General features: G+C 39.6%; 2 protein-coding genes across 4 annotated transcripts in view; one reads left to right on the top strand and one right to left on the bottom strand.

Moving 5' to 3' along the window:
- The window catches only part of exoc4 (exocyst complex component 4), a 198302-nt gene extending 196943 nt beyond the window's left edge, over window positions 1-1359 (bottom strand). The window contains exons 1-2 of the mRNA XM_074698040.1: window positions 1237-1359; window positions 427-616 (exon numbers count right to left, since the gene is read on the bottom strand). Of these exons, the coding sequence (XP_074554141.1) occupies window positions 427-616; window positions 1237-1355 (309 nt within the window). The 5' untranslated portion in view covers window positions 1356-1359. The remainder of the gene's footprint in view (window positions 1-426; window positions 617-1236) is intronic.
- Window positions 1360-8207: 6848 nt separating this feature from the next.
- chchd3a (coiled-coil-helix-coiled-coil-helix domain containing 3a) overlaps window positions 8208-27590 on the top strand; it is a 118458-nt gene continuing 99075 nt past the window's right edge. For 2 of the 3 annotated variants that reach the window (XM_074698042.1, XM_074698041.1), the window contains exons 1-3: window positions 8208-8443; window positions 9352-10342; window positions 24113-24206. In XM_074698042.1, the coding sequence (XP_074554143.1) occupies window positions 8363-8443; window positions 9352-10342; window positions 24113-24206 (1166 nt within the window). In that variant the 5' untranslated portion in view covers window positions 8208-8362. The remainder of the gene's footprint in view (window positions 8444-9351; window positions 10343-24112; window positions 24207-27590) is intronic. The other variant, XM_074698043.1, reaches the window with a different exon arrangement.

Here is a 27590-nt window from a genome sequence, read left to right as displayed (position 1 = left end):
TCACACATTATACAATCCCAATTGTCACTCTTTCCTCTCCCCCTTCGTCTACCCATATCCAAACTAAACACATTTTTACAAAGTGATGATGAACTGATGCTAGATTAGGGTGTCAAATTCACTGCAGGTATTAAGTAAGTCATATCCAGTATCAAGCAAGTATTTTTCTTTTTTGGTGGAGAGGATTTGTTTTAATTAGGACTAGAAAAATAATAAAGATTCTCGGAAATGCAGCAAAAATCTTCAAAATAATTAACAAGACAGATCATTATGAGTGAAAAACATGATTAGATTTTAATCTCATAGCTACAAGTAACTGCTCTAACAAACAAACAAACGTAATAACACAAACATGAGATGGAGTTTCAAAGCCATGTCACCATATTTGACAAGTGTCTTTCTGTGGAAAAAGTTCTTCCTTCTTACCTGTTTAATCTTGTTCCGGGAGCTGGTGATGCGCTCGGTGATGCTTTGGTAGGTCCTGATGGCAGTGGTAAGTTCTGCATAATGCTGAACAATCAGCTGATCCAGGTCCCTGTCACATGTTTCAAAAGCCTCTTCCAGACGACCTTTCTCCGTCTCCCTGTCTTCAACATCATCACTGCTGGACAGAGTCCTTCACAAGAGAAGAGGAAGAGCAGAGACTGGGGTTCATTCGGTTACTTCATTCAAATTATTAAAATGAAAGAAGCATCATGTCAGAGCAGATGAGACGGCCAGTGATGAGATTTAGGGTGCGCAACATTAATATGATTGCAGTAATACAGCAACAAAGTGTGATGTTATATCTTCAATACATATTCAGCAGATGATACTCGAGCAATTCTCACCACTTTACAAAGTGGTGCTTCGTGTACTTCTGTTAAAAACAGTACTGCATGCTTCTTATCACTTAAATGATTCAATGATAACATTTAACGGTTCAACAGTGTTGTCTCTAAGATGTTTACGCGGAACATTTGTAAGCTATACTCTTTTGGAACGATCTAATATTTTTCGCATTCGGGAAAAAATAAATAGCTGTTATTTATACGTCCATGTACTATCAACACTTTTCTACTTACAGCAGGCACGCAAGTGTTTCTTTGATACATTCTGCAACACAGGAAGGCGGATGCTAGCACCAGCTTTAGCATTTTAGTTAGCTGCCTCTACCTAACTTCTGTCATACAAGCACAGTTTTCACACCATTTTTCAGCTTTATCAACCTTATACAAAGTGTGTGGACAAACTTACCTAATGACAGAGATGAGAAGACCAGAAGGGTCTTTGTTTTTGCTAACAGCACCCCTGTATCTCCCTGTGTCAGCTGCCATTTTTCCAGCTGCGGCACCCAAACAGGAAGACAAGAGCATGAGGCTGCACCGAGGAACTCTGGGAGTTGTAGGATAGAGACGTAAAGCTGTCAGCTTCAACCGTGGGCTGTATTTCCTGCATTTTCTTTGTTTGACATGATCAAAAATAAGAGCTTGTACTAAAATTTATTTAATTTGCGTTGAAGAAAACAGGAGCACATCAAAATATAAATTCCATCCATAAATATTGCTTTTCTTTCATTTCAAAGCTGTGATATCATAGATGAAATACTCAGTTAAACGGACACATTTGATTAATTTTCTTTCACATTTTTGTATCATAATCATCAGTGATCCCCATTTATACCCCAAAGTGAGTTCTGCTTAACAGTTCATAGCTGCAGTTAGCAAAAACTGAAATTGTACTTGCCACATCATGTTGATATTTTGAGACGTTTACAATGTCAATATCACAATAGAAATAACTGCTTTATTGTAGCTTTTTCAATTCAATCCTCTCGAGGCTGGTAAAGCGAAGGTCAAGTCAAGAAAAAGGCGAGAGACAGTATGTGTCAGTGAGTTAATAGCTTCTCCCATTTGGAACATAAAGTGCTGGATTTGGCGGGGCTCTCCTGCTCCGTATCTCTGACAATCTCTGCTGTACCGATGAGAATGGAAGAGGGCATTGATTCCAGAGCAAAAAGGGTCGATTCCCAACAGCCTGGACCTTGATTGATTTGCCGGTGGACTGACGAGATAACATTGTGGGCGATCTTTGTGTCCCTTCCTGTGAAAAAAGAAACAATCGCTGTGTCATCCAGCAGCAACCGTTTTTCTTTAGGAGGTGTCTACAGCTTCTCAGGTCCAAGTTTAATTTTGAAGTTCTTATCACCTCCCTCTGCAGCCCAAGCCCCATCAGTCCAACTAATCTACAGGGCCTCTTTCTCCAATAACCCTGTACCAAGGTTATTTCTTTCAGCTTGTTGTCTGTTAGGACACTAAGTGATTGCTTTGACTGACTGACATGTTGGTGGATTAAATGGGAGAACAATATGGTCTTTGTAGGACATGTCGATGGGATCTTTAATGTATGGATCGAAACTGAAATGCTGCCTCGAAATCTCTTTGTGTTCTCCATCTTATGTTCAGTATCTTAAAGTGTGTAATGGGCAACTTTTATGGCACAATAGAGCTCTGTTTATTTAAAAATACGATACAATCCCATCAAGAGCTGTTTAAATTAACAGAAGATTACATAAATAAAAGAGGAGATCTATGAAAGAAAAATTATGTGTTAAAGCAGGAGCTTTCCCTTTGGTATGGTTCTTGAGATCAATAAATAATTTATGCCCAAGGTCTTGGGACTGTGTTTTAATGAAAAGGGTTTTAATTAACTGATATGTTAATGTTATGAGGGTTGTGTTAGTACAGAGTTTTTACTTCTCCTGTAACAGTCCTCAGACACTTGAAGTAAAGTGAATCCTTAAGCTAAATCAAGGATAGCAAGAAAAAAAAATCGAACAATTCAAAGAAACATATCTAAATGCAATGTGGACGTTGATGGAAAAATCTCCATAAGAACTAGAGTCAGTTCAGTCGGTAACAGCCTTTACTTAATCCTCCCGAGAATGGATCGCTAACATGCCCCTGAGGGAGACACAGATGTGTTCCCTGATCATGGGGTTATACAGCCTTATGCATCATCTGTACCGAGCGTTAATCTTCTAGTACCTCTCAATTACATCAGTGCTCTAGGACGTGGTGTTTCTTTTTTCTCTGTCCCTCAGTTCATCTCTGGAAATGTATATGTACTTGCCTCCCACATTTCTGCTTTACAGCATTCTGAAGCATAAATCTAAGTTGTTTTTTTTTCCATCATACATGATCCTTGGACCTTCAGGTGGCACTGCATTTAAAACATGATTCTGTTGCAAAAACATTGTATGGGCTTTGGGGGATTTCTGTACAGTTTACCACTGCATCCAAAAATACATTGTGACTTGTAAAAAGAAAGCACTGCATATAAACATGAAACAACTTATCTTGGCTTGAAGATGCTGTGAGGAGGATCAGTTTTAATTGCACTCCCTGACCACCTTCTGGCCCGGAGCCTCAAGCACAATGTTGTAAATTACTTTTAGCGAGGTGTGTGTTTGATTAGGAATTAAATGGAGGTCGGGTCGGAAATAATTTTCTCTGTTCAAGACAACTTTTTACTGGATACAACGCGCCAAGGTAAGGTATTTATCAGTATAGTTACACCACAGTTTGAAACATTACATCAAGCAAACGTTGTATTAGCTGGCTTTATGTAGCGCTAACGGCAGCCTGGTGCTCCGACATATCTGTTGGCTAATGTGACAACAAGTAAACACTGTCAGTTTGTATGTAGTTCAGTAGCTGTCTATATTTAGCACAGCTGGCAGCCTGGTGCTCTAAGACTTGTCTGTAATATGTGACGTTAGTGCAGGGATGGATCTTTGCCTTTCGGTGTGCGGCTCTTCCATCTACTATATACTTGTGAGTAAGGGTATGCCGATCTATCTAAAATATTGATATACTGATGCCAAAGTTGGGATCAGTATTGATCAACACTTGGATGATTAGATTGATACTTAAGTTTCAGTTTGTCTTCTCCACATGTGCTTCTCTTAATAGCTCATGTGCTCATATCTACCTATCTATCTCTGTATGTATCTATGTATACAGCTAGATAGATAGATAGATAGATAGATAGATAGATAGATAGATAGATAGATAGATAGATAGATAGATAGATAGATAGATAGATAGATAGATAGATAGACAGATAGATAGAGAGATAGACGGACGGACGGACGGACGGACAGACAGACAGACAGACAGACAGATAGATAGAGAGCTAGACAGACCGACAGATAGATAGACCGACAGATAGATAGATAGATAGATAGATAGATAGATAGATAGATAGATAGATAGATAGATAGATAGATAGATAGATAGATAGATAGATAGATAGATAGATAGATGCAACTTGGTCTCTGCTGCAGTAAAACAGACATTTGTCTTTGAAACGGCTCCAAATATGAATTCAAACACACAAACACAATAAATCTCGCTTTGAAAATTGGAAACGTATTGATTTTCATTTTATGTTATCTCATATAAGTGTGAGAGGAAGTGTGTTTGTAAGACCACATGTGTGATGTGGCTCTTTGTAGTACCAAAGTGATTTTTGTGGCTCTTGGTCTCTGACTGGTTGGCCACCCCTGCGTTAGTGAATCCTGGTTAGCAATGTCCTGCCAGTCATTTACCAGTCAGAGCTAACGTAACCTCACTCTTCATTTTATTGATAGACTCTCAAATTTGAACAGACCACTGCAGAATAACTGCTGACTGTTGGCTGGTATAACATTATCACAAACATCTTAGCCCCTGTGTTAGCATTTAGCTTGGGCTGTATCACTCTCCCGTTCTGTCTTCTGCTCTTCTGTCCTTTTTCTGTCTGACAGTTAGACTCCAGTGTCCACCATCACAACAAAATTGATTACAATTTTTTTTTTTAGAAATACAGTCTTGCTCAACCTGATTTGGGAGCTAAGAAGTAGTGATGTAAAATAATCTGTAACCAGCAATATTTTAAAGGGGTCTGAGTGAAAAACATTCAACCGACAAACCAGGTTTTGGCATGCTTTTTGGAAATCATGGATGCTGCAACCTTCGAGAGACCACCTATTTTCTATCAAAGGTAAGCGTCAGTGATTGCATGGGGATACATTTGTGCCTGTGAAATGGTCATTTTATACACATAGAAAGGCACTGTTAATGTAAAACTATATGAAAACTTTATAAATGCTTTTGGGTCAACTTGTGTTACCATCCAGACAATGTTCTTTTTCAGGGGGGACCTTGCATATTTTAGCAAGAAGATGCCAGACTACATTTTGTACAAATTGTAACAGCATATTGCTGTGGTAGCAGAGTCAGAGGTGATCCACTGTTGGATCACCTCTGCTGTCTCAGTTTGTCAGCTATTGAATTGCAGATTAAAGAGTGCATTTTTTTTCATATATTTTGGAAATCAGTGGGTCTTTTATAGCTATAATACACTTTTGAGTAAAGTGTTCAGGCTTATTTTTTTCCCTATACATGCCTATCCGTAATATAAATACTGTATTTAACACAGCCTGGGGCTTTCCATAGGCCTCCTTGGGGCATTGTTGCATACTCTCATTCTTTATGTAAGCTGTCCATTATAGACCTGTTACAGAGGTGAGGTATCCCCTTCCAGGGAAATCTGCTAACAACATCTTAATAGACACCTAAAGCATTAATTGGTTGTGAGAGCACCACATGAAATGAATGTTTAATAGAGCTTCACAACTGTGTGATATTAACTGTATTTACGTCATCAAAGTATTAAGTATTCATGCATGAGTATTGTATTTTGTACAATAATTAAACAGATAAGTTGTTTACCCTGCACTTGTTTCCTTCCTCATGTGTTGCTTTCTGCTGTAATAACTGCTTTGTGTTGTCCATGAAACTCCATTTTACAGATGAACCTTTGTCATCACATTCCCTGTGATTGATCAGACTCTCTTGAGTCTATACTAACCCCATTCCTGTCTTTCATTCACTCATATATGAAGTTTAAATGGCCTCTTCTGCAAGTACAGCACTTTCAGACATACAGATGCCCTGGATATTACTAATATCTTTCATATAACATATTTGATTTAAGTTTATCGTATAATGTGCGAATGATTTAACTGTGAGTCCTTTGTGTGCATGAAATTTGTTGATGATATTACAGTACAGACATCCTGTATAAACAGATTGTGATTGATTTACTTTTGCATGGTGCAGCAATGCTTCCAAACACAGAAGACACAGAAATCATGTATATATATAAACTATAACAGTTTCCATCTGCATATTATACATCATATTTGAAGGATGCTCGTAAGCTGTCAATCCCTGTGATATCATCTCAACATGATGCAAGCCTGTCGTATGATCAGAGTTATGATTCAGATTTTTCCCCTTGGCTAAAGTTTAATAAGTTTATCTCTTATTTGCTGGTATTTTATTGTACAAAACTAGTATTTTTAAGAGCACAAATAGATCACAAATAAATGTTCACTGACTGTGGACAGGACATCACAAGAGATGTAAGTTCAACAGAGGATTATTTTGAAGAGAAAGTATCCAATTTGACCCAGAGTTGTGGAGTCCAAGAATCCATGGCATACACTCTCTCTTAAACATGTGAAGAAACTAAAAGGGTGTGGAAAAAAAAAATCCTCAAGGGATGAATTGAGAACCACAGCCACACGCCTTTTAGATTAATTGACCCTTTCTTTATGACTGTGGTCATGCTGCATCATGTTGTACATTTTCATTCATTATTCATCCGTGCAAAACAAGCACTTTTGTGATCACTATAAATTTTCCATTGAGGCTGCTCAAACTTCACTTAGGTTTACACGCTCAGCCCTGCAGTTTGTCTGACTGCTTATGTTGCTTTTGTTTTGCCTTCTTGTAAGTTACACTTTAAATCTGCAGCATACCACTTTGGATTGATGCTCTATTTTCGATGGCCTGCCAGCTGGACACCTTCTGAGATTAATTGTTGTGATCTGGAAACTCAATACCAATCAGGCTTAATTTTTATTCAGATATACAAAAAGTTACTACAGTAATGAACAAGTAACAATGTCAAGTGATGGAAAAAAATCTAACAGAGGAAGATGCAACAAAACATAAAACAGATCAGGACAGTTGGTAAGGACTTTGGCTTTACTTTAACAAAAATGGAATACAAACATGCACCTTAAGGGAAACACAGAAGTTTTCCTCTGAGGGGAGATAGAAGTGGTCCCCTGAAGTTACTCATAGAAGTGCTCTCTGATCTACAATTGCTGTTACCGCTAATACTTAAATATTAATGGGTTTTGCTATAATCTCCCCCTTACACTGGTTCCCAGGACTGAGGCAGAACTTGACCTATGCACTCCTATCCTCTGTCCTTCTCAGAATAATAAACCTTGGCAGTATCCTGAGACATATCTGGGCATCCTGAGACATCATTCAGTTTCTCTCAAGGATGCAGGTGTGTATCCCCACACTTTGCTGTACAACCTTCCTTCAGTTCCTCCCAAAGGATGCAACTTTCTGACTAACAGATCTAATTCATATTTTTTCCAACATCAAGTAACAACTGAATGATGATTTACAGATACCAAATGTTCACTTGAAACAAGTTCTACATTGTGGATACTTTAAAGTAAAGCACAGTACACATTTGTGCAAGACAATGAGGATATCTGAAAATATGTCATTCTTGATATATGACATGCTCATTTTGATTGAGAACTGAAGTACAGCTATCCTTAATGTGCACCTAGAATCAAAATACTGCATTAAGTACAAACTACTAAATGTCAAAACTCTTTGGCACATTTTTTTTTTTTATCACAGATTAATGACAGAAGAGGCAAAAGTTAGGTTATTTAAACAAATGATGGTAGTTAGTACGACAATGCTGAATAGCACTGTCTTTGGTTATAGTAATATATAACAAGAGTTTGTTTAGATGGAATGTTGAAACGATTTGACTAAGACAGCCAGGATGGGATTTTGTTATACTGCTTGATATATTAAGAACTAAATAATTATCCATCATAGATGGGAAGAGAAATTTCCTCGAGTGAGAAGGAAAAGACATAAAAAGTGTAAATACTAGGTATTGAATGTGTTTAATCCTTGATATGTGAGGGGGAAAAAATCATAAAATACATGACAGAGATCTAGCTATGAGTGTTGAACCGGCTTGCTGTCACTGCTTCACTCCCACTTTCAATTTTTGACACTTAACCAATCAGAACCGTCGTTACTCGAGGGAGAGCACCTTTCATCGAATCAAATTGTACGTCCTTGATATACGTCATGCTAAGGAAGTGTGGACGTGCTGAAGCAGTGTGAATGGTTCCTAGCCTAACCTGGCTGTAAAGCAATTGAACTTTATAAAAGAAAATTAATAAAGATAAACATTGTATGTAGAAAGACCCTGCGGTCTGACAATGGGAGCGAATAACAGCACACGCCGCGTGTCATTTGAGTCAGACGAGAACGAGAACATTACGGTGGTGAAGGGCATACGGGTAAGTTAAAATAGACAAACATATGTAGCGTCGACTAGACGTGTCATAATCATGGGTCATTATTTGCATCAGTGGTGTATATGAGCTTTATAATTATCCTAAATGCAGAGCTAGCATGAGTGCTAACAATACATGGTCTAAAGCGAAGTTGTTAATGCAAGTGCTCTCTGCTAGCTTGACTTTCATTCATCCTGAATGAAGAGCAAGTTAAAATATTTTCATAACTTAGTTTAAGATATCTTACCGAACAACGGTGGAGTAATATGAGGTTTGAGCTAAATACAGTTTTAAATGTCCTTGCGGGAATGTTGACGTTGACGTCACTGTCCTCGTGCTGTCATTGAATGTATGAATGAAAGTAACTCTCATGACTTGTTGCACTCTTAATAGTGAATGTTATCACTTTGGAGCTTTTGTTTAACACTGAATTTATCCTCATTATGTAAATACTAGAATGACTGCACGCTCGTATTTTTTTACAGGGTCTGTCACAAGTGTTTTCATTCTGTGCTGCAGATGATAAATATAGATTGGGAGGCTTCAGTCTATCAGATAAGGCTTTAGTTGGCATGACTTTGTCTATTTTTATTCATTTGGCACGGAAACCATGCAAGGCTAATGTCATGGGTTGTAATCCTGTTTGTTCCAGTGCTATAGTGGTTACATAAACAGATTGAAAACAAAGCTGCAGTCTGTGACCTCCATGCGAACACAGTGTACAGATTTCTAGGGAAATGCTGTCATGCCCAAATCAGGCAGATGCAGGTAGGACTGCTTGGTCCAAAGTCACTAAAGTATGCCAGATTGAGTCTCTATCATTAAATCTATAACCCCAAAAAATAAACAGGTGTATTATTAAATCATGCATGCTTTCCCCTGCTCATTTTTTCATCTGCTCTCCTTTGCAGCTCTCTGAGAATGTCATCAACCGAATGAGGGAACCAGCGGCACCTCCCAAACTCCACCAAGCTCCCACTCCACCACCAGCTACAGCGCCCACCTTCCCTCCCTCTTCTCTCCTTAGGCCAGTACCTCCTCCATTCGACCCAATCACCTCCTTGCCTCCACCTCCTCCTCCTGTTGTAGAACCTGTTGCACCTCCAGCTCCTCCTCCACCAGCCCCACCAGCTCCACCAGCAGCAGAGACTGTTGCAGCACCACCTCCACCTCCACCACCATCTCAACCTCCCACAGAACAGGTAGCAGCACCCACCATTCTTGACATGGTGCTCCCAGCACCAGCACCCCCTGCTGCTGCTGCTGCTAGTCCTGTTGCTGCTCCTGCTTTGGAGCCTGTGGCAGCACCTCCTTCACTTGCTCCTGCTGCTGCAGAGCCAGTAATTTTGCCTGCTTCTGCCCCTCCTGCTCCCCCTCCCTGCCATGCTCCTGCTGTGGTGGAAGAAATTGCTCCTCTTGCTCCTCCTCCTCTTGCAATTGAACCAACTCCTCCTCCCATAATTCAGTCCATTGCTTCTCCTCCTCCCCCTCTTCCAGAAACTGAAACCATTGCTCCTCCACTTGTTATTGAAGCTATTGCTTCCCCAGTTGCTATTGAAGCCATTGCTCCTCCACCTGTAGCCGAACCAGTGCCAGCTCCTCCTCCTGTGCATATTGAACCCATCAGTGCTCCCTCTTTCCCTGAATCAGAACCTCTGTCCTCCCCTCCTGTTTTTGAGCCTGCTGTCATCCAGCTGCCTTCAGGTGACACTTTGTCCCCGCAGCCTGCTGAGCCATTTGCTTCTTCTCCCCTGCCTGAGTTTACTGCTCCTTTTGAACCAGTTGCACCTCCTCCTCAGCCCTCAGTTGAACCAGTAGCCCCTGCTCCTGTTCCTGAGCCAGTGGTGATACCTGAGCCAAGTTCACCACCACCGCCTCCTCCACCTCCACCTGCACCAGCTGGTGAGTTTTACCATTTCTACTTAAAGGAAAAGTTCGGTTGCTGCAGCTTTCACATTGTTTATAGAATGAAGTAGAACAATACACTCACCCAGAAGGCTTTCCTGATCCAAGCAGTGCTTCAGGAGATATTTAGATCCAAAATCGTGCAGCCGACGTCCGTATAATGGTAGCCATAGGGCATACAGCGCCGCTCCTAAAACTGCATTAATCGTCCAAAACTCCTGTTTTTCACTAATATTCCATCATGGTCCGCTCCGAGATAGTCCTCTGCTGCAGTCTGTGTCACTCCAGACAGCGCTGTGTGGCTGTACTGACCTCTGAACTCACGAAGACTTTGTTTACGTTTGCCCCTCCGCACATGCGCAGTGCGGCTCATTGTTTCAGGGGAAGACGGATGACGACTTTCTTCTTCCAGTTTTGTGTAAAATGGACGAATATCTTTCTGATGAAGATGTTGTGGAGGAGAACTTTGAATATGATGGGTGTCATTAAAGTTTTGAGCCAGAGTTAACAGATGACGAGCTCAAAGAAAGGAGGAAGTGGAGTCAGCTCTCCAGAGAGTACTGCGCATGCGCGGAGAGCGTGGGGGCAAACAGTCTTCTTCATCAGTTCAGAGGTCAGTACAGCCACACAGCGCTATCTGGAGTAACACAGACTGCAGCAGAGGACTAACACGGAGCGGACCATGATGGAATATTGGTGAAAAACATGAGTTTTTGGACAATTAATGCAGTTTTAGGAGCGGCGCTGTATGCCCTATGGCTACCATTATATGGACGTCGGCTGCTCGATTTTGGATCTAAATATCTCCCAAAGCACTGTTTGAATCAGGAAAGCCTTCTGGGTGAGTATTTTGTTCTACTTCATTCTATAAACAATGTGAAAGCTGCAGGAACCAAACTTTTCCTTTAAAGCTTTTTGGCCTCAAACATCCTCTAGAGCTTCCTTTAAACTCTGCTTAGTTATCACTGTGTTTGTGGATCTCTGATTTCTGACCTGTGGAATAAACATGTTCCATAAAACAACGGGCAGGATGGATAGCTGTTTTTTAAAACCTAAGAAAGATTTCTTTTTTTCGTCAGTGCTTATTTTTTATCCTCAGACATATGCGTGGCTTCTTCAGCAGCCTGGGTAATTAACAGCCAAAGGTTATGAGGGAACGAACTGTCCGAGGATTTATTTTTAAGTCCAGCTTTATTGAATTTTAATGATGTTTTTATTGTGTGGGTGTTTACTTTGAGCCACCTTAAGCTTTTGTCTTTAACTTTTCCTGCAATTTGTAATTAGTCTTCATTTTAAGAATGAGCTCCATTGTAGCCGTAGTCATATTATGATTCATGACCATCCCTGCACTGTTAATGAAATGATTAATTCTTTCTTGTTACAGTGTTAATAAATTGATGCTGTAATTACTGGCCCTCCATTCTGCCTTGTCATAGTGGATCTCTAGCTGTCACTATAACCTCTGTCCTTTCTGTGGTTTAGGGGAACTTTTTAAGCAGTGAAATTAAGCTTTTTTTTAATCTAAGAAAGTATTATCCTCTAACTCCACCAAAAATCTCAGAACTGAAACACTCATTTTGGTTTAGTCATCAGTGATTACCTTTCCTGCACCAAGCATCTGAGAAAACATTTCCACATAGTCTGAGAAGGTGCCAAACAATTTGTATTTTGAGAACCAGTGGATGTTTTCATAAAGCAGAGGTGCTCTGGTGATGGCATTCAAAGAATGCTTTCAGAATCCTGTTTTTTTTTTTTTTTTAAGAAAATTTCTTCTTGAAGTTCAGCCCAGATCGAAGTAAAGATGAAAGTTATTCACAAAACATCTTAGCCCTTAGAAGAGCTTCTAAGATGAAAAAGTGTTGGAAGTAGTGAGGAGGACTTTTAAGAGGCTTAAAGGTTTTTCACTTCAGGAGAAAATAACAGAAAGACTTCAGAGAAACGTTCATCTAACACAGGATGACAGTGAGTTAATCAAACACTACAGGTTGTGTTGTGCAGTGATCAGGTGTGTGATGGATCACACCAGGGTTATGTTCACACACACAGTGTTATATCCTGGAAAATAAAGTGAACACAACTATAACAGCAGCAAGTGTGTTGATATGTTATAAAACTAGAAAAGCAAGTTGAATTTGTGATATGGTCCTCACAACAAGTCAGCTTTACACAGGAAGGCTGCACAAAAACACTTTGATATAGCTGTCAGGATGTGAGGAGGCTACTGCACTGTGAGCAGTTTAAAGTTTTTCTTTTATTGGATCAACTAATCACAGCCTTTCAAAGAATATGTCATACATAGCACCATGGCTAATCACCCCTCCTCACTGAGAAAAGAGTTTCTGTCCCTGCTTTTCTCAGAGTTGCTCTGAGAACTCCTAAATCACTCCAAAGACAAGACACACACCAGATGACTTTTAGATCTTAAACCGATTTTAAATCTATTTAATATCGCATAAAGACAGTTCACATCAGTGTTTATCATGGCAGTCCTCTGATCAAACACCCGATAGATGATTCTTTAAGGGCGCTGTCACACTGGCCATTCCAACCATGATGTACTCAAGCAGGATCGTCCCCCTGCAGCGCCATTCCCCCAAGAGTACGGCCAGTGGTCGCTCCACTCCAACATGAAGCAGACTTAAGGCACATGCATGGCCTGCCTACTTCACTGTGAAGCGTCTGTTTACATGAAGTGTGATCTCATCAGAGTCAGCACAATGAGACACAGAGAGCACTGCTGCGACTTTAGTTTCTGTGTTATGCCAAGTTGTTTTGGTCTGACACAGCCCTCTAACACCCAGCTTTTGTTTGAAATTATTGGAGAGACAAGCGTTTGCAGCAATCATACGTCATGGACCATACGCGCTGTCCGCGTGCTTGTGCTCGTACATGAAGTGAACCACGCTGAAGCCACCTCTCCACCTCCTCTGAATTGTGCCCAAGTGTGCTTAAGTACAATACGGTTTGCCAATGTGACTGCGTTCTAAGACCACACTCTTAATTTTGGAGGCAACTATTCCATAGATTTGAGATCTCACAGAAGCTTGTGTGATCTAACATGAGGCTGGGTACCAAATTAGGTACTTAAATATGTAGGTAGGAATTTCATCAAGTACTGATACATAAAATGAAGTGGTACCATGTTTAGGTACCTATCACATCCTTGTGACTGTGAGGGAGTGGAAGAGTAAGTGATCTTCTATGCTGGACATGAACACAGCATTGCAAGGTTCTGTATCAAAGAATAAATATTTTAAGTTGAAAAACTTTAGATTTTATTAGTGAACAATAGGGATGGGTACCGAATTAGTTACTTTTTTAGGTACTGACCGAATTATGTCAAAAGTACCGGGTATCAATTCATGTAAAATCAAAAGGTACCATATTTAGGTACCTAAACGCATTCTTGTGACTGTGAGGGAGTGGAAGAGTAGGCGATCTTCTATGCTGGACATGAACACAGCATTTCAAGGTTATATATTGAAGAATAGATATGTTAAATTGTAAAAATATATATTTTATTATTGAACAAATTGATATTTTTTTACCACATAAACACAAAAAAGTACCAAAAATTGGTACCATTGAGTACCGGTATCAATTGCTAGGTACCGGGCATCGGTACCGTATCGTTTCAAATGTGAAAGGTACCCATCCCTAGTGAACAAATTAATATTCATTACCACATAAACACTCACAAAAGTACCAAAAATTGGCACAGTTGAGTACTGATAGTTATTGCCAAGTACTGGGCATTGGTACGGTATTATTTCAAATGTGAAAGGTAACCATCCCTAATCTAACGTGACTTTAAAACAACCATAGAGTGCCTTTAGCGTCATCCTAGCATGTGCTATGTCATGGAATAACAAAATTGTGGAAAATGATCTGGGTAAATAATGCCAAAAGTCAGTCTCCTTGGGGTATGGTTGTTTACATTTGCTTTTATGCTCATGAGCCATTCAGTTGATGACACTTCCTAGTCTGCTCCTCTCATTGGTTATTGTTAGCATTCTGTCAGACCAGGCTAAATATTCAACATGTCCTGGAAAGGCCCAAAAGCTGAAAATAGTCATATTGATACCACATACTTGAAGAGTTTGGACAATTAATAGGTTTTGATTATCCCAAAATGAGGCCATGCCCCTCTGATCACATGGAGACAGGTCAGGTCCTAAATCTGATGTGTGTGGCCTGCCTCAGGTTAGTCTCCCTGCAGGGATAGTTGCTAAATTTAGAATTCTGCTCTAGACAGTGTTCAGATACAGATAGTTTTCCTCAGGATTTGTTTGGGGATAAGTAAGTAAAGAAAGACTTAGAATCAACAGGTGGCTAGATACACCCATCCAAACGAGTGGTACTGATGCACTCCAAAACTTTTATCAAACTGCTTCCATGTCAGTTTGCAGTTTTGTGTTGCAGTTTTTCCCTGAACTGTTTGATTACATTATAAAAGAAATGCTATAATCTGACTTTCAGAAGTACAAAGAACTTTATGAACAAAGTTTTTTCATAATTCAATCACATGAGAAAGAAATCTGGCAAAGTGGATCCTGCCACTGAAGATAATTTAGTATCAAGCTACAGCAGTATTGCAGGGTTAATTAAGTTACTTGGTTTTTGATGAAAGTGTGTGTTAGGTTTCAAACTCCCTCTGCCTTTCCACTTCTTGCTCTTCCTCACTGACAAAGTTTTCGGCCTTCTTGTCTTTAGCGTGTGGGTGCACATCCCTTGTCTCTCCTCATATCCAGCAGAGGACATCTGAATGTTACTTATTCATCAGACAGTATAGAACAGGGCGTGGGAGGTGTGTGTGTGTCGTGAAGGGGGGGTTACATAGGCTGGCATGCAGAGTGTGGGCAGACTCCCCCATCCTTGACTGTGCTCAATCAGTAAGGTAATTAAAAAAGGGCCAACTTATGCCACGCCACACTGACTCCAGTGATTAAAACGACACCTCCGCAGTTTCACACAACAAACCACCAGGCCTCATTAAGGGACCCCGGTGGCCAGTGCGCGCGGGAGTGTATCTGTGTGTGTGTTCACTTTTTATTTTGCCAGTGGGCTTCTGTGATATGACATTGCATTTTCTAAAAGCCAACTGCCTTTGAGTTGGAGCGCATTAGGAGCACAATTGGATAATTAAAAGGGTTCATTCATTCCACTTCCACAGAAAGACTTGTTTGTCCTTTTATGTTTTCCTGTTTGCTCTTCAGCCTCTCGCACAACACAGTTTCATTTTCACCATGTAAAAACAAAGTTCGCTCTCTGTTTCAAATGCTAATTAGTTTTTTTCAGATTCAAAGATAGATTTGACAGTTTTTCACAGGATTCTTTTCAGGTTTGGGGGTAGTAGAGATACTTATTAGGGACTACCTGATGCTTTCTATGCAGTCTTAGGGTCACTATGTCTGTGTTTACATTGGCTGTATTTGTATCTATACTCCATGGTAAATACCTAACGAGATTGTTTTGGATTGTCTGATCACGTGTCTATTCACTCATTGGTGAGTGAAGGGGCAGATACCGTATGACTTTTTCTTATTTCTGCTCCTTTTGTTCATTTTGAGACTTATTTTGCTTTTATTTTACTCATATTTTTCATGTTATCAAGAATGAAATAAAGAAAAACTAAACTAAACTAAAATAAAACATCAGCTTTTTATATAACTTTTTGAAAGGCTTTTTTAACACCTTATTTATTTTTGGCTTTTTATGTCTTTATATTGAAAGGACATGGTGATGGGTAGATCTAGAAACTTAGTGAGGAGGCTAATCCCATGTGGCACGCGACCAAACGACAAGACCAGTAAGGGCACTCCAGGGGTTACGCAAGATTAAATCATATATATTCAAAAAATTGCAACCAGGAAAAAACCCAATTTATTCAATCAATGTTTGAAAGTTTAAGTTTTTAAATTGAGTACTTTATCCAATAGAAACTAACAGTACAGCGCTACGTTTTACATCTTTTTATTCCAAGCAAAACTGCTATGCGCTTGTTAGGGGATACTTGGCAAAAGAAAAAATTATCATAGGCAGTACATCCCTGAAAAAAGTTTGGGAACCACTACACCAGGCCATACAAAAATATATGTTTTAGAGAAATATTATCCCCCGAGTGGCTGTGATCACCCATTGTTCCTGCTCGCAAATGACTCACAGAACAAGTGATAAGACGGAAATTTTGTCTCAACCTGACACCTGCCATGTGACTCAAAAATTGGGTTTGCATCGGTTTCAGTTTCAACAGTAGGTGTCTTGCTTAAGTGGTTTACCACTGGTCTTTTTGGAATTTTTCTTTAAATAAAATGTGGAAAAAAAAAAAGACCACTTTTCCAGACATTTTGAAGTTGCTTGCTGGGAACCACATGATTCAATTACTACAGGGAATTACAAAAGGACTGCTACTTTAACATCCTGAGACCTGAGCTTTTGTCTGGTGTGCTTATACCATTTCTCCTTGCTATTTTGGATTAGTAAGACCTAATAAGTATCATTTCAAAACTTGGTCTTTGAACATGAAGTTTGGTTAATTGTGTTAGGAGTTTGCTATCAGTTATCTCTTATGAGTGTTATTGTATTTAGCTGTAGCTTATAGGTCAAAATTTTAAATAATGAAGTATCATGGGTCTGGGAGGCAGAAATATAATGTCCACATATGTGGGCACAGGGTCTTTAAAAGATAAGTTGTGCATCATTTTTTTAAAATATGGAAATGCCTCTTTTTACTTTCATTTCAACGCATTTTGATTTTTATTTGTTTTGCATACAAAAATGCTATACATACAGCTTCATTGATTTTTGATTAACCTGTAGCTGAAGATGAAAGATGAAAGGCAGCCAAACTGATGCATGTGAATTAATTTTCATTTTTATCAAATGACTCTTTTAAAAATGATCCTGTTTCTCGTAATCCATATTCTGTCAAAAGACATATTAATACATATTCATAATTTCTTGCACCCATTATGGTCACCATGGTTTTCATGTTATTCAATCCCTGACTCCATCAGGCTTTGACCCTTATTGTTACAGTATCATACAACAAAGACGTTGGCTTACATTTACTCAGGTATCCTGTCCTTGCAAAGACCTATCTGCTTATTATGTACCAACTCAGCAAGAATTCTGAAGGAGAAAGGGAAAAAACATTCAACCAGGGCGATTTATCAAGCGTGATCTTTTTAAAGGGACAAAATAATAAAAAAGCCACGATGAATGTAAATGCGATTCTTGTTAAAAAGTTGCAAAGTTCAGCCCAATCCTGAAAGGGTACGGCTGTAATGAGGCGGACATTGATTATGTGTATCCATGAGAGTTGGGTATCGAGTAAGGCTCTCAGCAGGTCAGCTGTCTCTAAATCACGGCCTGAGTCAGTGTGTGTGCTGATTACACCAGAGTCAAGGTTGAACCTCCTACACCTTCTCCAGTGAGCTATAAATATTCATATGCCAGAGCCCACACACCGTGCTGGACTAATAGCCTGCTTAAAGATGTCTCCCAGGTGCAGCAGACAGAATGGCAGAGCAGGAAAGACAAAGGAAAACAACCAGGGGAGCGTGAGCGACTGTAGGAAACTTGTGGAACATATCATTCGCCTTTTCAAACTGTCTTTTCTTGTTATCTTGTGAAAATGTGAAATGATAAGTTAAGGCCCATTACATTGCGTGGGATTAAATTAACAGGACAGTGTGTGAAGAAGAGAAAATCAGAATTGGCAGCTGCCTAACACTGCTGGAAGCTTGCTCTTGGGGCTTTTTTCTTATTTTGAACCTTGTGAAAGGTGTGCGGTGACTCTTATAAGCGCTAGCTAGGAACGTGAGAAAGTGGTAATGTTACAGATTATGCCCTCCATGCGGGTCCAAGGGTTAATGAAACTTCTGATGAGAAACGCAATTTGCCTTCGTCTATTATCTCCACTGCCAATAGCCCGTGCTCCTCCGCCTCTTCTCCTTTTCTATGGGTTTTTTTTTTCCACAGGGTTTAGTGATCAGTGGAGACGGGAAGGAGGGGACACGTCTAAAAAGATGATGAGTTTTTAATCTTTTTAACATTTACATGTCCTACTCAGAATTGACACGGGCGCTGTCGATCTGGAATTGTCTCTGACCCTACCCAGCCTTCCTTAAGGACCCCAGACTGTGTTTATCATATCAGAACCTGTTCTCCATTTGACCTTGTGGGCCTGCTAGCAATCTGAAGCCTCTCTCTGCAGGGCAGAAGAGGATGTAGCGATAGAGTGAACTTCAAGGGCTTTTTGTGAATTTACTTTCCATAGTGTTGCTTAAAGGCTGTGTATTTTTCAATAAATTTGAGGATTTAAAGGGCAATTGACACAGAAAACGAACCTAATCCCCGATGGAGAAAATAGATGATGACAGCTTGTCCATCATTGTCCAGTCAGCCAGCCTCCACCTCCACAGGGTCCAGGACTGAGCTTCTTCAGCAGTCTGTTCAGTCTCTGTCTCCTGGATCCTGTCTGCTCACAGCATGTGAAGCTCTTCCAATGTGGCGTTGGTGTTAGCCATGTCTGTGAATAGCATGATGCTACTCTGCCCTCTGGTATTCCCTCTGTTGCTAGGTTAGCACGCTTAGCTTGTCCATCTTACTGGAGATAGATCTTAAGTTCCCAATAACGATGGATGGACGGACAGGTCGATGCCGTCACTTCTTAGCTCACACCTGAGAACCAGCTTATCGTCCTCACTTCCTTCTCCTCACCTTGTGGGGAAACATCAGGCCTTGCACCAGTTAGCATTGGCATGCTACAGGCTGCTAACAGCTGGTTTCACATGTAAACAATGTAGCCATGGTTACATGTAGGATCTCCAGACAAACACAGGAGCAAAAGTAGTAAAAATATTAGGGATGCTCACTATTGGATTTTTGCCGATATCCGATATGCCGATATATCAAAACCCCTTTTGGCTGATACCGATACCGATACCGATAATCACAAGTTTGTTTGTTTTTTTCACTGTAAAGAAAGCTAAGTCTGTCCTGTACTGGAAATCACATGTTACTCTTATTGTGACGGTCTAATTTGTTTAAGAAACACACATAAAACAAGACAAAAAACATTTGATTTTACCATAAATAAGAAATGTATTATTTTTTTCAAACTCAAGACATTCAGTATTGAAATACAGAAAAAGAATTTCTTTAGATCACATGAACTTTAAATGTTCAATGCATGTTTAAACGTAACCAAGTTGCATTTGATTATTTTAGAGCTAGTGTAACAACCTGGTGACAGACACAGAGCTCTGCAGTGCAAATAAATGAAGTGCTACATTTTATTTAAGGAGCTTATTTTTCAGATGGAAAATAATAATAATCCTAACTGAATAGCACCTTATCGGCTGTGCTTATCGGCAGACATTTTCATATCAGCCGATACCGATATTGTGCCGATAATATTGTGCATCCCTAAAAAATATCACTGAAGACAAAACCAGTTTGGTGTCTATGACTGACAAATTAACCATACAAAGTAATAATCCACTCCAAATGCAAAGATTACGAAAAAGAGATGAAAAAATTACAAGAAACAGACAAGGAAGTGAGAGCTGCTGCAACAGGCAGCCGTAACCAACAGGGCGGCGCCTAGCAACACATCATTGATAAATAGTGCTACGTAACTACAACTTGAATAATATAACATGTATTAAAAAAGATCTTGTTTTTGCTTTTGGTACAGCAAAAGTTGTTTTATATAAAGAAAAGACGTGTTAAAAAGGAGATCTGCTCGCCATTTATTTGCTTCCAAAACAAACGCAGCCTTTAACGCCTGTGTGACAGTAATTTAGAAGTATGCCTTACATATTGAGAGCTGCTGTAACATTATTACTGTTGATAAAGCACAATATGAGTTTTATCATATTTGCATATTTACCTACTGTTGCTTGAGTTGGTGCCATCAGACAAGATGAATATATATTTTTTTCTGTTCGGGATGGCAGGTGACACGAGTCTTTGACTGCAGAGATTGAGTAGTACAAAACATAAAGTTGTCAACTGTCACTGCTTATTCATTCTCTCTGCTTTACTAAGAAGTTATCAGAAAACAGGCGGAAAGTTATGAAGGAGGGCATTCAGGTAGAGTTATAAATTAATTTTATTTTAGTGCTGTGTTTTTAGGCAGGGATATCACTTAGGAGGACTTTATTTTCAGTGTGGGTGTTACAAAAAAATGTTCTTGAATAAGTGAAGATGATGAAAGCCAAAGTAGGGGTACTTGTTAATAAGCTGAAATTTAATATTCCCTATCTGAATACTAATGTTTTTTTAAATTCTTCTTAAACCTTTTTATTGACATCATGATTGAAGGTGCTTATAATATTAACAATATGCAAGACATTTATACCATTTTATGTAACATTCACTGCCTCGTGTATAAACTTTAGTGTGTCCATCCTGTGTATTTTAAAAGGATTTATTAGATTGATTGAATCATTAGCAGAACTTCAATGCTGTCTGCAAAAGAACAGACTGAAGTTAAAGCCACTAAAAGCACCTTTCAGTGAAACTCAATACATATAATTCTGTTATACTTCTGCTTCTGCCTGGAGAAACTTTAAATGTAAAGCTGAGAATAAAAAAAATCTGCTCTTTATTTTTGCTTTCAGTGGCTTGAAGTTGTTATCTGTCTCTTTTTAAAAGGTTTCCATGAAACTTTGCTGAAAAACATTTCAAATTACAACCAAAGAAAAAGCTTTGGGCCAGGAAACATTTATTTATGTCGTGTTGTTTATCTTGAAAATGGGCTTCTGCTCAGTTTAAGGCAGTGAAATGAAACTAAAGTAGACTGATTTGATTTCAAGTCATAAAGTGTACCTCATGAACAGATCATTATTTCTCTATCTTCCTCCATCTCCACTCGTGGTTTTGTAACTATAGCACAATCAGATGGATCACCCATCATGCATCTGATTTAACTGGAATTAAGTTAATGTGCGGTCCGTCCACCTGCCTGCTGGTACCGCATGTTACCAGTTAATAATAGACTCTGACAATAGGGATTATCCCATCTTGCAAACGTAGGGGGAAAGGGATCACTCAGAGTACAGTACTTCTGCCTTCAGAGCACGTTTTGACCAGGTCACAGGCTGGCATCTTTACTTTCATGCTTAATTACCTGCCAAGATAGACCTGCAGACACACAAAGTCATACATGTATGATGTCTCCTCACATGAATATGAAGAGATAAATCAGGCGCCGTGATGCTGGGATGTGAGAACGAAGGCTGTGTTTGCCTCTTAACTTTCATTGATAAGGCATTACAGGGTCTTTCCTTGTGTCTTGTCGGCTCTTTGATATCTTTAGGCTTGCTGACACATGCATGTACACTTTGCTTAACTGAAACTGACACGTCATGTCTGACAGCAGCGTTCAAGCTTTAAACGGTAGTTTTACATACTGACAGGACAGACGTCTCTTGAGCCTCAAGTCTACAGGATGGCTTCTTCAGCTCGTACCAAGGATGTAGGGTGACTGTGGCTCAGTGGTAGTTAGTCCTCTCAGATGGTCAAGGCTTTATCTCAGGTGTCCGCCTGACAAAATATCATCGGGACACGTTTACCATTTGAGCCAAAATGTACAGATAAAAAATGGCTCATCACTAATCAGCTTTTTGTAAGAAGTTGCTCATTGGGTATTGTTTTCTCTCGTTAGAAAAGACAGCTGAAAAGTAGGACATGTGGGGAGTAGAGCATGGAGGATGGTGAGACAAAGGGTTGTAGCAAGTGTTGCACCAAGGAATCATCACCTTACTGCAGCCAGTCCAGACCAATTACTTGCAATTCACCTTTTTGGTTTAGCACCTCTTGAAGAAAAATTCAGCTCAAAGTGATTCACACAGGAAAGAATGGCACTTTAAATGAGATGGTAGAGTCGTGTCTCTATCAGAAGATTAGGGGTACGATCCCGGTCCTGCTGTACACATGTCCTTAAGCAAAAACGGAACGGCTCCATTCACATCTGTGTGTAAATACAAGGGGTGCAGATTTTAAATGTTCTCCATCATTGATCTTTGGGAATATCAACAATCGATTATTAATTGATACTCAAAAACAAGACGAAATGCTAGTTTTTCCCCCTAAATCATGTTTTCCAAAGCAAACCAATGTATCTAACTGACATGACAAATAAGTGTTAACATGGTCTGGTGACTGTTAGGAACACATCTTGGTCACAACCAGGTAGGGATTGGTGCACAATTAGGTATATCAATAGGTACTGACTGAATTCCATCTTTGGTATCAAGTATTGGTTCATGTAAAATCAAACGGTATCGGTTTGAAGGTACCTAAACGCAACCTTGTGACTGTGTTTGTGGAAGAGTAGAAGAGTAGGCGATTTTCCATGCTGGACATGAACACAGCATTGCAAGTTAATGTATTAATAAAAAAATTGTTAAACTTAAAACCTGGAAAATTTTATTATGAAACAAATCAATATTTATTACCACATAAACACACAAAAGTACCAAAAATTGGTACTGTTGAGTTCCGGTACCGATTGCCAGGTACCAGGCTTTGGTACCGTATCATTTCAAATATGAAAGGTACCCATCCCTCCAACTAGTCCAGAAGCATATTCAGATGGCTCTGATGTTGCTGTCTTAGATAAAATGTAATGAGAGTGCCAGAAACATCACAGTTGTGAAAAGTTCCTGACCCTTGTGTCGTCTGTGTTGTTGTTGGGAAAGCTGTGTATTACTCCTCCCAAAAAGAGCATGTGGAGATCTACCACACAGTTTCCAGCTGAGCATCTCTGCTGGGTGCAACATCTTCAGCCAGTTGATTCCCATTGAAACCAGCTTTAAACTTAGAATACTTCCTTGATATCTAAATGTAATATGAGACCACATGTTGTTTGATCCATGTGACAGAAGACCGAAGTAGAAATGCGTGTTTGAACAATTTCTCAACAGCTGATTTATCGAGAAAGTGGCGCGATTGATTGATGTGACTTGTAATGTAAGAGCACTTTGAGTGGTCAGAAAACTAAATATAGCTTGACACATGATTTAATGCATGTCCTTCCTTCTGTCATCCCATATTTCCTGTCTCTGTCGGGAGGTCATAACAAAATAAGAGCTAAAAAAAAACAAAGTTGATTTTTCAAGTCTGTAAAATGTTAATTTAACATTAACAGAAGAGATAAAACAACTGCAGGAACTATTCAAAGTCTTGTCCAAAGCTATTACATCACAGCAAATTAAAAAACCTGATTGAAAACAGACAGAAGTTTTCCTGTTTAAGAACACTGGAGAGTTTCTGATGCATGGAAAGTAAGGTTTATTGTTTGCAGGGTTTAAAGTCACATACACACAACAACAATTTACTTGTATAATATATCTAGATAGGACAAACATGAAATCTGTTCAAGTGAATGGCTGGGACTGAGGATTGATTTGCATTTTTGTCTAACGACAATAACTCGGTTGTCAAAATGAAAACACAAAATGCCGGTGATTTGTCTGTCATTCAGATTATTTCTCAGCTAATGGTTGCAGCTTTGGTAACAACCCAGACATATCAATCTGGACTTCTCACTGAATCATTATATTTTATATGTAAATTCTGAATAACACATTTTCTGATTTATGCAGTTTTTAACACCCACCTACCTCTCTCCCTGTCTAACCTCTTTATACAATAGGAGTCTATTCACTGTCCAAACAAACACAATATGCCTGTCAGCAAACAATGGCTGTTTACTTTTAAAAACCTCTCTCTGTTCTCTTTTTTTCCCTGCAGTCGACGAAGAGGCCCTGAGGAAGAAGATCACTGCAGAGCTGTATAAAGGCTTGGAGCAGGACAGGGCCAAGGCAGAGCAAGAGCTACAAGCCTGGTTAGACACATGAACACACACATATGCATACACATGGATTTATTTTTCATGGTCTGTCACAGAAACTTTTTTCCCTCAAAGTAGTTTATCCATTTCAGAGTAACTCTGATTGTTTTGCTTTAACCGTTGAAAATAAGACTCTCCTTCTCCTCTCCTCCCCTCTTGGTTTGTGATTGACTCTGGATCTCCGCAACAGTGTCAATTCCAGTTCAGGGGTTTCATTAAAAACCTGAGACATTTTCAGATGTTACCATTTCCCGCTTTCATTAATAGTCAAAAAGGTCAGCACCTGCTCCCATCCCTGCTGTGACTCCAATCTCCCCCACTTCCGAAGCACATCAGCACTTTTTTCCTCCTACTGTCTCTACTCCTCTTGTTCTCCCCGGATCAATTAATCATGCCTGAGAGAGGAGGGCGCTATCCCGAAGTAATTTCCTGGGTGTTGAGTGGGTGATACATTAGCCCTGCCTGATGAAGAAACACGCTCTTCATGTAAGGAGTACATTACTCCTCCTCTCTCTTCTTTTTGACCCTATAGGAGCAGGTGCACGCGCCACAAATGTCCGATAATTGTGTGGCTCCGCCCCTTTAATAGGCCTGGATGATCCACAGCAGACTGTGGTGAAAGAATATCTGTGATTAAACACACTTTCACACTGTACGGGGGGGAAAAACACTGCCTGCTTTTATCTGGAGGGAGTTAGCGCTAGCCTAGCGATTAGCCCCGCTTTTGAAGCCCATTCAAAAAAAAAGACAAATTAACGAGCAGTTTTGAGAAATCATTTGTCGATTGATTTTTTTTCCCTGCTGTTTTTTTATGTGACTACTTCCTGCAGCTCTCTTATTGATGTCTGCTCAGAGGAGTAAGTGCTTCAAAATAATGCCCCTCTTGCAAATCACTGAAATCATGACATCTTTCAAGCCGCCAATTTCATGTTTCTACTTAAGTGGACTCAGCTGAACATGAAATAGTAAATAAGCAATCTTCACTTAGACACTTTAGTGCGCGTGTACACGTAGTGGTGTGGATTCAAATTAATATTATTTTTTTGTAATCTTCAGAGCTGTTGGTTTTTCATTTGGCTCATTTTAACAAATTTTATTTGCTTATTTCATTTTTTTCTCTCCATCATGCCCATATGTGTCATTTTTGTAAATGCAGTAATAAACAGGACAGATTTTCAGGGTACATTCTGGGATTTATGGACAGATTAAAAGATGCAGATAAGTGATGTTTTTATTAACCCTGAATCAGCTAGTTTTAGAAAATAAATCAAAATATGATGAGAAGGAAAACATTTTCAATTAAGTGTCGCTCAATTGCAGAGGCTGACATTAGCAATTTTGACAGATTGGGGCTTGACTGGCCAGCATCCGATAAGATTTCCTACTAACTTTCAATGTGTCAAAAAGATACGTTTAAGTATTTTGTTATGCTGTTTTGAACTCGTGGAAAAGTCACACCGATCAAGTTTGATTGGTTCAATTCATTTCAGTGTTTTCGCTCACATCAACTTGCATTCTTGCCGGGTCTCAGCTCTCACTGGATCAGATATGCAAGACCTCTATTTTTGCCTGATGATAAAGCAAGATGGTGTGGGACAGGAATTCTGCTTAAACACATTAAAACCAAGCAGCAACCTCTGGTCTAAGAATATGAGACAGTGCGGAAATGCTAAAATCTGCTGTTTCTTGTGTGTCCGCTTGAGGCTGGCTCTGGAAGTACCTGAAGTCACAAACACACCAAGACAAAAAAAGCTGTTTTCAAAGCAGAAACCCACTTACAGCCTGGTTCAAAAAACATCTCCTGTCTGAATCACTAATTTTACGACTGGCACATGGCCGCTATAGCCGATATGCTTCAAAAATCTGTTTCAGGAACAGATGGGTGACGTAGGGCTACTACGTCAATTATTATATGGTCTATGATTAAAACATGGGTTTAAACTTCAAAATAAGATACACCATGTCAACATTAGGTTGTTTTTAACTTTGCCACAACACAAAGCTGACATACTCATCGTAGTCAGACCAGGAGGCAACAGGTTCGATGTTTAACAGCCCAACATGAATAAGGAGAGGCTTATCATTGGGGGAAGAAGTGGGGACTCCCCTATCTCACATTTCCAGCTGTTAGGTGGTCCTGCTACAGCCTGGATTCAACACCCAGCTGCTGTGAGTCCTACGTTTTTATTAAACAGACCACTTCCAAAATTTTAACACTTCTTTCAGTAGTGATTGGTGTTATGTAGCACAGTCTTTACAGCTCTTAGGAGGCATAAAAACACATTTAAGTCAACACTAATGCCATTTTATGACCTCCAAAAGGAATACTGAAGGAGACTGATCAGATCCTGTAAATTTTAAATTCAGATGAAGTGACAGCATGCTCCTAAAAAAGACAGGTTTACTTTTCTACTAGTTAAAATCTCTGTTTTGTACTTCAATCGACTTTAGTCTCTGTGGGAGTGTAATTTGACTGCGGAGCTGAACCAACACACCTTTCTCCGAAAAAGTAAAGCAAAGCTTCCGTTTCATGCATTTACACCTCCAACCTTCAGGCCTGAAAATGTCATCGGCTCCTTTTAATTTCACCATTGAACTTTTCTATTCAGGTTTTGCGGATAAAGGTGACTTTTTCTTTTCTTTTAATTGAAATAGATGAGGAGAACTGAGTTTTTTGGCCACGTTCTTTGCTGTCACAGCGTTATTAAATTACAATGGTATTTCACCTCCTCACAGTGCAGGCAGTAATTACTGAGTGTTTGGATGTGGAAGGCAAAGAAGGCTCTGTGATTGTAGTCCTCGACTCAGCAAGTCCACCAAAAAATGTTGTTAAAGAAACATTTGTGTGTGTGTGTGTGTGTGTGTGTGTGTGTGTGTGTGTGTGTGTGTGTGTGTGTGTGTGTGTGTGTGTGTTTGTGTGTGTGTGTGTGTGTGTGTGTGTGTGTGTGTGTGTGTATCAAAGCTTAGCTAACAAGCCTGCACAGTGGCTCACCAGTTACAGAACCCTGTGGTGAAACCGCTGCACAGCTTGAACACAGGGAAACGGAATAATGTGTGAACCCCCAGGTCAGCAGGAGAGAAAACACACATTTACACACACACAAGATACATGAGGCCAAAATCTCAAGGTCACGTCGGACTGGAACAACTGCTTCTGCAGTTTTTCTGTTCTTTCAAACCCCTAAGATTACTCCTCCAAACCTGTGCAGCAACAACATCTTATTTATTTAAACTATTTCCATACTGAGTATTCTTCCTCCGTTTTATCGAACTCAATAATGCAGCATATGGTACACAGATCCTGAGGACTTTGAGGGAAGACTTGTTTAGATTAGGAAGCATTTCCTCTGTTTGGCTTTACTTGAACTCCAGAAATCT

The sequence above is a fragment of the Halichoeres trimaculatus genome, unplaced genomic scaffold, assembly GCF_033239565.1.
Source record: "Halichoeres trimaculatus isolate MK-OKI-2021-1 unplaced genomic scaffold, fHalTri1.1 fHalTri1_scaffold_21, whole genome shotgun sequence".
Lineage (NCBI taxonomy): Eukaryota > Metazoa > Chordata > Actinopteri > Labriformes > Labridae > Halichoeres > Halichoeres trimaculatus.
Note: the sequence above shows the minus strand (reverse complement) of the source record. Positions and strands in the feature narration are given on the sequence as shown.